Source organism: Apostichopus japonicus, chromosome 19, assembly GCF_037975245.1.
Source record: "Apostichopus japonicus isolate 1M-3 chromosome 19, ASM3797524v1, whole genome shotgun sequence".
Classification (NCBI taxonomy): Eukaryota; Metazoa; Echinodermata; class Holothuroidea; order Aspidochirotida; family Stichopodidae; genus Apostichopus; species Apostichopus japonicus.
This window is the reverse complement of record NC_092579.1, coordinates 30,898,512-30,910,617: the sequence shown is the minus strand read 5'-3', so window position 1 is coordinate 30,910,617 and position 12,106 is coordinate 30,898,512. Positions and strand designations below refer to the sequence as shown.

At 38.6% G+C, this 12,106-nt stretch overlaps 1 protein-coding gene across 1 annotated transcript; it reads left to right on the top strand.

The window, feature by feature from the left end:
- Positions 1 to 6,336: 6,336 nt before the first annotated feature.
- Positions 6,337 to 11,881, top strand: LOC139959817 (uncharacterized). The gene is made up of 4 exons (XM_071957693.1): positions 6,337 to 7,741; positions 8,314 to 8,428; positions 11,252 to 11,317; positions 11,803 to 11,881. Exons 1-4 carry the CDS (start codon positions 7,453 to 7,455, stop codon positions 11,864 to 11,866), a joined length of 534 nt encoding a protein of 177 aa, XP_071813794.1. The 5' UTR covers positions 6,337 to 7,452; the 3' UTR covers positions 11,867 to 11,881.
- The last annotated feature ends 225 nt before the right edge of the window (positions 11,882 to 12,106 follow it).

Below are 12,106 nucleotides of genomic sequence, written 5' to 3'. Positions count from 1 at the left end.
GATGATTACGTAACCAGATTTATTATTTGCAGTTCTTTTTAATCAAGATTCCTAACCAAATCTGAGCACATGTTATGAGCAGGAGTAAGAGATTCGAAGCAGCTAATAGAGGTGGTGCAAATATGGTTTCTCGTAGTCTCGTGTGCCCATTTAAAAGTAAGGCTCATTTTGTTGAAGTTGTCTGTGCAGGTAGAGATAATTACACTTGTCAATGAAATGTCAAGGGTGAAACTGTACCACACAAGACCAAAGTCCAAGAGTAATCGAATGCCGCATACTGGTTTGTGCCGACTAACTGAATAAACAATGTTCTCAGTACTTGTAAAGGTCTTAGTTTCTGGTGATTTATCCCGTCGTTTTAGTTATACTAGTTACTATATACTGTATAGTTTTGTCATCACTCCGGTAAGATATTGAGGAATTTAAAGGTGTCTCTGGATTCTCCGAGGATCGAACATATAGAAATCAACATCATAAATAACATCACCGTGATTGGAGGGAACAGCTATCACATGAAATACGAATTATGTGCAGTGTACAGTAAGTTAGTTCCAGTCAGAAAGAATTTTTCTTAACAGGGAAGAAGTGGTGTTTCATATTGCAGCAGGCTGAACTCCGATATAGTTATACTGTCTACTCGTACACTGTTAGCCAATCCGATGACTGCAGTGTTAATTGCCCTTACATGATCTGCTCGAATGGATTTTAAAGTTGTCGGGTAAGGACTCGTTTACTATCTATGTAGCATATGAATAAAAGTTAAACAGTTAGTTCGGATCGAACTTTGGCAACTTATTTTTACATGATTTGTATGAAGCAGAAACAGTTCGCAGAACTAGCCTTTGCCTGCAGGATTATGTGTCACCTGTCATCGACATTCATCAAAGAAAGAACATATTTATGATTAGTCCGCAAAAGAACACAGTGCTGCGGTTTGGAGAAAATATAAGAAAGAAAGTTTTCCTTCATTCTAAAGTCGAGAAAACGAGCTTCATGGTTGAGAACTACGAGGAATCCATCGAGTGTAATTCAACAGTGACATTCGAGGAAAACCGGTCATGTTCTCGAAACATGGCGTATTCACTTTTTCGATCGAAAAAAAAATCACTTCTAAGGTCAGAGGTATTTTGTCTCAGCCTTGCTTTAATGATCGCGACGTGTTGCTTTAATTTCGGCTTTCAGTATGGAGTTGTTGACAAACAGCAGCCTTCAAGTAACTTTAGAAATGCTCCTCACCTTAAAGCACCGACACTGCGCAAACTCAGTAATATAGTAGACGTATGGGATGAAGATGATGATAACTGGGAGGATATAGAGCTCAGGAGAGGACATATCAAGAATACAAACGCAAATGCAAAAGAAAATGTCAAACTGGCTGAAGGTAGAGATGTAAGTAATAGCAAAGATCTGAAAAACGACGAAAACAACAAGCAGAACGATTTGAGTGAAAAGAAAGATGTTTTATTACGTCAGAATCAACTAAACATAACTAATTTGAAGTCATCCGTCGATGAGCTAGGAATTCCTCAAACGTGTAAACATATGCAGCCATTGGATTTTAATGTGATTTTGTACAACTCACTCACCATGTGCGCCAGCCATATTCTTCTCAACATTGCTAAATATGCGAATAACCGTCTATTTGTTGAAGATTTAAAAGACCCGCTTCACAAAAGTTCACATCCAGAGAAAGATATTGTAAAGTATGTGGACACCAAGCCCCTTCCGTCTTTATTCCACTCACATACGTTCTTTTGTCCAATGTCATCCACGGACGAGCGTAATATTACGTTTATAAGTATGGTCAGGAATCCTTTGGAAAGGCTCCTTTCACTCTACTACAGTGGTACACACGCATTCAGAACGGCTGGTGTCAAGGTTAAGTCTTACAATGAATGCGTTCTTAGCAACGACAACGTATGCGTTGGAAACTGGACAAGACACACACTTGTGCATCATTTCTGTGGTTACGATGAAAAGTGTGCGCACGCGTCAACGTGGGCTTTTGAAAAGGCCAAATATAACATTGCCAACAAATATTTGGTGGTCGGCATTGTGGCAGATTTTGAACGTTTCATGAAGCTATTGGAAGCATTAGCACCCATTGTTTTTAATGGATACAATGACTTGACAGTGGACATGGCAAAGCTGTTAGATAAACGAATCTTCGGAAGTAACCTTGATGAATTATCACCAGAAGTTAAATCAAAGATGGAGAAACATCTTGAAATGGACTTTCAGCTCTATAATTTTATAACACGACGATACTTAAAACAATTACAGTTATGCGAAATCGAATAATTTTGAGATGTGAGAAACAAACGAAGTGGCCGAAAATCAGACACATTAGTCATTTCAAATCGATTACAGAAATTCGATGGGGACGTGGGGGACGGGAGGTGTGACGGGAAGGGTGCATATGGTGTTGGTTCATTTCGTCAAACAGAGCAGGAATAAAGTGTGATGGTTGTAAAAAGACATTCGCGAGAGATACTAAAACCTTTGCAATGACAAATTTACGTATCCTTGCTTAACCATTTTATTCTCTTGGTCTGCTGTGATAAAAGTGATGGTTTGCCAATAGCCTACGACAGCATGATTGATGAAGCAACTCACGCTTCAGTAGGCTGGTTCATCTGTGTTACTGCCTAGCTTCCACAGGTTCTTGATTAACGATATATGTAGCCTAAGTACAGCAATGTTTACTAGGTCAGCCTGAAGCTCGTAGTATTCAGTGTAATGTTTACCAGGTTAACAGCCTGCACCCAGTAGAATTCCGTGTAATGTGTACTAGGTCAGCCTGCAGCTCGTAGTATTCAGTGTAATGTTTACCAGGTTAACAGCCTGCAGCTTGTAGTATTCAGTGTAATGTTTATTATGTCAGCATGCAGCTAGTAGTGTTCAGTGTAATGTTTACTAGGTCAGCCGGCAGCTAGTAATATTTTCAGTGTAATGTTTACTAGGTCAGCCTGCAGGTCGTAGTATTCAGTGTAATTTTTACCAGGTTAACAGCCTGCACCCAGTAGTATTCCGTGTAATGTGTACTAGGTCAGCCTGCAGCTCGTAGTATTCAGTGTAATGTTTACCAGGTTAACAGCCTGCAGCTTGTAGTATTCAGTGTAATGTTTATTATGTCAGCATGCAGCTAGTAGTGTTCAGTGTAATGTTTACTAGGTCAGCCGGCAGCTAGTAATATTTTCAGTGTAATGTTTACTAGGTCAGCCTGCAGGTCGTAGTATTCAGTGTAATGTTTACCAGCTTAACAGCCTGCACCCAGTAGTATTCCGTGTAATGTTTACTAGGTCAGCCTGCAGCTAGTAGTATTCAGTGTAATGTTTATTATGTCAGCATGCAGCTCGTAGTATTCAGTGTAATTTTTACCAGGTTAACAGCCTGCACCCAGCAGTTTTCAGTGTAATGCTTATTAAATCAGCATGCACCCAGTAGTATTCAGTGTAATGTTTACTACGTCAGCCTGCAGCTCGTAGTATTCAGTGTAATTTTTACCAGGTTAACAGCCTGCACCCAGCAGTTTTCAGTGTAATGCTTATTAAATCAGCATGCACCCTGTAGTATTCCGTGTAATGTTTACTAGGTCAGCCTGCAGCTAGTAGTATTCAGTGTAATGTTTACCAGGTTAACAGCCTGCAGCTCGTAGTTTTCAGTGTAATGTTTATGTCAGCATGCAGCTAGTAGTGTTCAGTGTAATGTTTACTAGGTCAGCCTGCACCCAGTTGTATTCGGTGTAATATGAATCTTCTGTAATATAATTCGTTATGACAACCGAAAATTATCAAGACGTTCCAATTTGATTTTATCGAAATCCTCGAAGCTCTCGCAATTATACTTCTATCGTATACTCTATAAGAGCGTTGCTATGGACACAGTTAGCTGCTTGGCCGGATTTTGATTTGATTTATTACGAGACAAAAGGCGTAGGGTACAGAAAAGTCTGTCCAGTGGACAAAACAAAACAATGAAACAATTAATAAAGAGAATACACTAAAAAAAATACCCTAAAACAGGCAAGACACTAAGATTGGATCAGAGTTGTTAAATACCTTAATTAAATGAGTCAACTTTAAAAGAAGTTTTAAAAAAAGTTTGGTAGAAAAGTTGAAAAGAATTGAACCTTTGATACCAATTACCAAAACTAGGTAAAACAAATGAATTCCACATTGGCCAACTTGTCTCCTGCAGTATCCACGCAAAAATGGAGGGGGATTGATCTAAATTAATGGTATGGGATACTTTGAAATTTAAGAACCCAATGCGAATTATATATATCAATACCACATCAGCGAAACGCAAACTTCCCATGTAGAGTTTCCATGGTCATTGAGCCCTACCCAAAAGATCCCACCTCTAAGAATAGATGTTCATAGTTCATTAAAGCTCTTTCAGTTGAATATTGTAGATATATCTTCCGACGTCTGAAAAACCCGCGACCTACCGAGAAAAAAAATGATACGACCCACATTTGGGTCGCACCCCAAGGTTCGTGAACCATCGCAATGGCGACTCTAGCTCATTTGCGTTCGGTGACTAAACCCAATTATCGCTGACAGAAACTATATGAAGGATAAGAAGGATTTAGTTTTGACTGATGTAGGAGAAGAATAATCCAATTTACAAGCAATTCTAACTCTCTTTTGAGATATGGATCATAGCACGGCCGGGGTGGGGTGGGGGAGGGGGGTGTTTTCAAGGAGACTGTGGACAGAGCGATTTCGTGACCGACTAACATATTTGAGACTGGCCGAGCAACGCTTTGAATAGAAAACAATCCAACCTGCAATTTTCATAATTGCAACTTCACACTGTTATTGGCTGGGATTACATGAATGAGGGCGGACAACTGCAGCATGTTAAGAAAAGAAGTACATGCCATGAGAGAGATGATTCAATGCACAAAACTGCATATGAGTTATTGAGGAATTCAATTACTCTTTAATGTATTTGAAACTCATTTCAGGATATTTCTTGTTCACTCGTAGCTTCTTTATTTATACAAACACACATGAACAAAAGACACTATAATTTCCCTGGAAGTATGGCAAGCCCTGCTGGGGACTCAGTGAACTTTACCAGTTCTCTGTTGAGCCTTAGTGCTCGTTCGCTGAATTTAATGATCTTTAAGCTTATAACTCTTAAACCAACACGTTGTTAAGATTAATCCCTGTTAACCGTGCCACAATCCTATATATTATCTGTTATTTTGCTGTAAGTGATGGGAATGCCTTGTGTAAATCGATTATTTCATGTCTTAATAGGCTCAACATTCACATGCGTATGAAAACAGTTAATGAGCATGCGTAACCGATTATTTCATGTCTTAGCAACAACATTCACATGTGAATGAAACCAGTAAACGATCTAGACGAAATCGTTGTGTACAAGCGAAACATTCACATTCGAAACACTAAGCAGGACTGTGAAGTTGTCATGAACACTGCCTGTGAGGCGTTGGTAGAGAGATGTTATTTTCCTTTGTGCATTTTTTGTTGTTGAAAAATAACCATTGATGATTGAAACTATACGAATGTATGATATAGGCTTGACAATGCGGGCTAAGGGTTGCCTGGGCAAAATTTCCCAAAGTCAATACTTAAGGGTAAAGAATTGCAGATGGATTTTTCAAATATTTCAACCAATGCCTACTTATGTTTGTTTTTCTTAAATTTATACATCTCACACTTGATGGAATTGTTTGAATACGGCTGGGTTTTCATTGTTGACTTTGGTGGTTGGGCAGAAATTGATGTCAAAGGTGTGATAACATTTGGCAGATTCTAGCTGCGAACGTTGCTTTGTTGTCTAACACCATTGTTCTTTGCCCCGCGGATGGATTCAGATTTCGTAAATCCCGCAAAGTTATTGATTTACAAGCAGCAAAGCTAAACTGCTGCTAAAAGCTAAAAGCTAATCTGCTGCTAAAAGTTAAACTGCAAAGCTAAACTGTGATGAAAGTCACATAAGAAAAGTGACGTTTCTGGAAAACCGTTGCATTTGACCACTTCAGTGTGCTGAAAAGGAAATGCCTACTTCTGGTTTCAACATATTTGATATTTATATAAATATAGATTCAAAGAGAGCAAAAACTGTTAACAAACTGCTTATCTATCTTGCAAAAGCCTGTGTAGGTAAGAATGTAAAAGTTAGAAGGCCTGACATTTCTTCAGAGACTAACTCAAACGAAAACAAAGTTAGAACGCATTAAGAGACAGACAGACAAATGAGCATTAAATAGAGCAAAATGAATAGAGCAAACTGAATAGAGCAAAATGAATAGAACAAAATGAATAGAACATATGAATAGAACAAAATTAGGCACAGCAATGGAGAGGTCAAATGAAAAGGGAAGGGAACTTAAAAACCGTTTCTATGGCCACAGATCAACAGTCAACATTTTATAGACTGAAACTACGATTGGGCGATATTTCAACCTTCCTAAAGTACTTCGGATGTGATCCTTCAAGGCATTGAAATTCTAGATCACCGGCGCCGGGTACAGTTCGCCCCTATAGAGAGCGTGTATGGATCCAACGCCTTTGCACCAATCAACCACATGGTCCCAATATCTACGAGGGGATTGACCCAAACCGCCCCTCCCTTCTTCATGCTCCCTCCCTACCTAACCTCCCCCCCTGCCTCGACACATGACCTCCAGCCTCTCTCTCTTTCACCATTTGTATCTGCATTCACAGGTTATCCTTCCTAATCCCCCTTCCCTTTACTTTTCTCCTCCATTATACCTCCCATTGTTACACCCCTCGCTAGTCTGTCGCCACCGCCCTACACCCTCTCATCAATCTTTCCTTCCATCTAGCCTCTCCTTTGCTGTTTTGTCTATTTTAGCTCTATTTAGCTCTATTTTAGCTCTATGTTAGCTCTATTAATTGCTCGTTTGTCTAATTTAAGTGTCAGTCTATCTGTCTCTCTTAATGTGTTCTGATATCTTTTTTTCGATTCAGTTTCCTCTGACACAGATCCTACTATATAGGGTCGAAGCGTCAGGACATATAGTTTTACATTGACGCAGATTCGACAGCTATATGTGTTATATGGAAAGGAATTTTGGAATTTGAGATGTTATACTAATTTTCGACCCGAGTGTCTGCTTGGTGTTATGCTGCAGGTTGATAAAAAAGGAGGCCATTATTACGAAGGATATTCAATGGTAACGTTGAAATGTTCATAACATCACTATATCATCCAAGCAAGATTCTAGCTTATTCACAACCGTGTTTGACGTTGTCAGATTAGCTCTTTGATGTGCATTCATATTGGTCAGCACCAGTCATCAACATTGCTAAAAAGTAGAAGAGATGAATGGGTTCGAGTTACTTGATGTTGTGATCACGAACTGAAGACAGACAGACATATAGAAGAAGAAGAAGGTCCAATAGCGTTTTAACTATTTAAGTACTATTTTTACCATCTGAAAGGACTATGGGGCGAAGATTTGACATTTCCTGGTCCTTCATTGCTTGCTGTTTTGTGTCTTTTTCTTATATTTGCGCAAATAAACCAGATATTCATCGCAATAATCATCAAACGAATGCACAAACTAGGACCGCCCTAGATGAGTATATCCAGAGACCGGACCCCTCATACTGCTACCGTGTACTAACACGGACCATACCTACTACTAATAGAGCAAAACATATTGATCACAACTGGATACAAAAGATTGCTAATACCTACGTTATCAATATGACGTCACAAACCTGGTTGACAGGTAAGTGCAAAATACTTAATGAGCATTGGCAGGATAAAAGTAATTACTCTTGAAAAGTAATATATGTTTAGTTCACCTTGCTGCAGTAAGCAAATGTTATCGGTTAGCATCCGCCGACCGCCGTTATTATAAATCTAAAAGAAAATGTGTGACTGTTGACTTATGAACTGTTGACCTATGAACGCTATATACTGTACTATAAGATAACACTTAACAAACAGTATTTGCGCATGCGTTATTAATGATGATGCTTTAACCATCAGATCTAGGAACACGATATACTAATCTAACACATTACTAATTGTATTTGCGCATGCGTCATGAATCATGACGGTGTAACTATCATATCTAGGAACGCTATTAACTGTGATAACACTTAACTATTTGTTTTGTTTTTTGCGCATGCGTCATTAATGATGATGTTGTAACTATCAGATCTTGGAACACATTGTATGCTAAGATAGAAAGTGACTAAGTAGATATATTTAAGCACTTCATCTAATCACAAGCTGCTAAAATCAAGGTCATTCAAGAAAATGATTATTGGTTGGATATTATTTGTTGCTTTCCAGGAGACGATGTTGACAAATCGGTTTGGTGGCATTATATGACGGTTTCCATACCGGAAGTAATCAGGAGAGAGGACACCGCTCTACTCCTCATACAAGGAGAAGAAAACACAGATAAGTGAGTTTTCAAGTGCAGTATTCATCACAAACAATAAGTCCGTAACATACAATGTAGATGGGACCGGGGAGAGATCGGGGAGAGATCGGGGAGAGACCGGGGAGAGACCGGGGAGAGATCGGGGAGAGATCGGGGAGAGACCGGGGAGAGACAGGCGGAGAGTTCGGGGAGAGATGAGGCATGTTGGTTGAGGTATTCGTGCCTTACCTTAAACTAATTTTCATAATCACAATTTTTATAATCACAATTTTCATAATCAGTTTGAACTCATTTTCATAATCGCATAACAATCAAATCGTGATAATTTTGCAGGATTCCCCGTTTCCGAACAATTTAATCTTCCTAGACACATCTCTCAAAAACCTTAATGCATTATAATTGATTCTCACTTCAAATCCTTAACTGAACGAAAAAAGATATCGATTGGGTTTTTCGTATGAAGTCTCATCTCAGCGGTCTCAACAAAGATTTGGGACTCCTAAACAACTACTAGTTCAACAAACAGATGTAATCCGATCTGACTTCTTCCTTCTTATTTCTTGTTTGTTCCTTAATCTGATTTCTGTAAAGTCAATGTTCAATCGCTACTAATTCATCATTGCCACTCGTACTTATCTAGCGTCATACTTTCATTGTGTTACACGTTGTACTTTTCATTCCATGGCCAGCAGTGGCGTAGGAAGGTACTTTTGAGTGGGGGGGGGGGCTGAAGACTGATGGCCAGCCTAGGGGAGGGGTCTAAGGGATTTTTTTGCATTTCCAGGTGGCCTCAGATGCAATTTGGTGCAATATAGCACACTTCAACACCCACTCCATTTTGTAAAGAATTTTGCATTTTCACCTGGCCTTAGATGCAATTTGGTGCTTCAAATGAGATTTTTTTTTCTCATTTGGAAATGAAAAAGGGGTTTTCTGACTTGCGGAGCGGGGGGGGGCGGAACGATACTTCCGCCCCCCCATATTTTTCACTGGGGAGCTGGCGCCCCCAGCCCCCCGGTTCCTACGCTCTTGATTGGCCAGTATACTGCTGACGAAGGTCCGGGGGGGCAATATATTTTTCTAATACAGTACTCCTTGTTTGTCAATTATGAGTCATATTTTATTTCTATGCTTCTTTTTATGATAATATCAGGTTTTTAGGGTTTGTCAATTCATCCCTTGACAGGTTGCTGCTTTATATGTTTATACTTCATCCGAATTAGTTTATATGAAATATCTCAAAGTGTCATAGTTCACATTGTCTAGTTACATATAGAAACTATATATCTTCACATACTTGTTTGCTCCAGATATCTTGGTGGAATAACAAATTAATATCCCTTTATGCATAATACCTTAGTTAATTGACAGTTCCTTCACACACTTGGTCATATTTTCTGTGTAAATGGCATCGAGTAACTAAACTACGAAATCATTTTGTTATAGCCTATAAAAAACGTTCAAAATCTGTTGACCGCAAATGCAAGTTATCCTGGATAAAAGCATTATTATGCATTCCATTATAAACGTGAACATTCCGATCTCTCACTCTATACACTCTCTCCACCCCCCCCCCCTCTCTCTCTCTCTGTAATGCTAATGTGAGGTAAACAATAACACAATCATGACTTTTGGCCCATTCCCATAGAACAAGCGACTTTAAATGTTTTGGTAAGGGGGTTTAGGGTGCAAAATGGTGTTATCATTTTGACTACATGTTATATATAATACAACTTTCAATGTTTCCAATGCAACCGACTTTACGTGTCTTTATTACAAAATGTCCGCCATTTGCAATACAAAGGATTGTTGGACGGGAGGGTGGGAGACATGTTCCCTATTTCTCACAGTGACACTGACGGCCCTGTGTGTATCACCGACAACATACCATACCTTTACAAATACATAACAGGACGTGAGTGAAGGTACACGTAAGAATCTCAAAACCTGTTACATTGTCCTAAATGGAGATTTCTGTTTTGAATAATATGATAATCCAGTGCAAGACGACGCACGGAACTTTGACTATAGGTGTCGATCACTGAATCAAATTGAACTTATCCAGATATATCTCGTTCCCAGTATGCAAGTTAGTATGGCTAATGAGAAGACCTTCTTATAGGAGCAGGTTACACCATGTTATTAAAACAACATAGCATATTCAATATCATATATATATATATATATATATATATATATATATATATATATATATATATATATATATATATATATATCATGGCTAGTTTTTTCTTGTCTTTCTTTTACAAATTGTTGGCCTCCCCGTTTGGTCCGAGAACAATTTTGGGGGATGGGGGGGGGTGTTAAGAAATTAAAAGTACTACTTTTTACTCATTCTAGAGAAAATATTAGACTAAAAAGAAATTCAACCATTCGCCCGTAATCGAGATGTATAAAGACATTGGTGAACTTACCGTGACTTGATATCACGCACCGAGTCCAGCCCGAATTCAGTGCACAGTCCAGCCCGAATCAAGTGTACAGTCCAGCCCGAATCAAGTGCACAGTCCAGCCCGAATCAAGTGTACAGTCCAGCCCGAATCAAGTGTACAGTCCAGCCCGAATCAAGTGCACAGTCCAGCCCGAAACCAGAGTACTACGAGTTTGACACAAGTCAGAGTATAATAAGGAAAGGATGGACCCGAGTAATGGAGCCCCGCTGTTACTTAATATCGACATTATGAGACCCGTTTGAAGCTCCCACTACAATTAGTAGATGGACCTATACCGCATCCCGATTACTTTTTTCCACAGAATATAAACCAATGTTTTTACCTGTACGATGAAGAACCATTTAATTCATTTACACTCTTTCTTTCCAAGCCCACCTAATCCATTCACGGACCGCAGTATTCACCATTTCGCTAAGTTGGCCAACAAGCTGCAAATGTAAGTTTTCACTCATATTTTGGTTCCTCAATCGTCGAACATCGACTTATACATACAATAAGTATACTCTTCTGGATTCAATTGAAATGTGTACTTTCAACATGATTTATTTCTCTTTAAATCCTCTTCCTATGTATATCTATACAGAAGAATCCCGTTTTAATAACAAATATAAGTTTCTGATCATTTTGATTGATCTTTCGTCTGAAGTCTCACATCACCGACCTCAACAAAAAGTTGGGACCCCTGAATAACTGTCATGGTTTTTGGTACTTTTCCGACAGTGCCGCTTGCGTCATACTTTCATAGTCTAACATTTTGTACTTGTATTCCACTGCCAAGTATTGCTGTATATATATATATATATATATATATATATATATATATATATATATATATATATCCGAGCTTATCAGTATTTGTTAATGCAAGTTACAAGGTTGCAAGGGTTATTACTTCATATTTGACTTTCTTGTTATTTTCAGGGTGGTGGCAACTGTTTACCAAATACCTAACGGTCCAATCAACTTTTTGGTATGTCGTTTGTAATCGAGTGATATTTTGACATAATTTAAATTGGTTTAAAAATGTGATAATTAAAACGTTTTTGTTTAGCATTTCCGTTGACTTACTGATTTTTACTTTGTTTAAGAGTGTTCACATACCGTTAGTCATACTTAGACTTACCCTCGTTCACTATCCAATTTACTCGGTTTCAAACAAGTTTTCGTTTGCTCTGTTAATAAACAAATTGAAATACTATTCATAATTAGAAAGTAATCTCTGCGC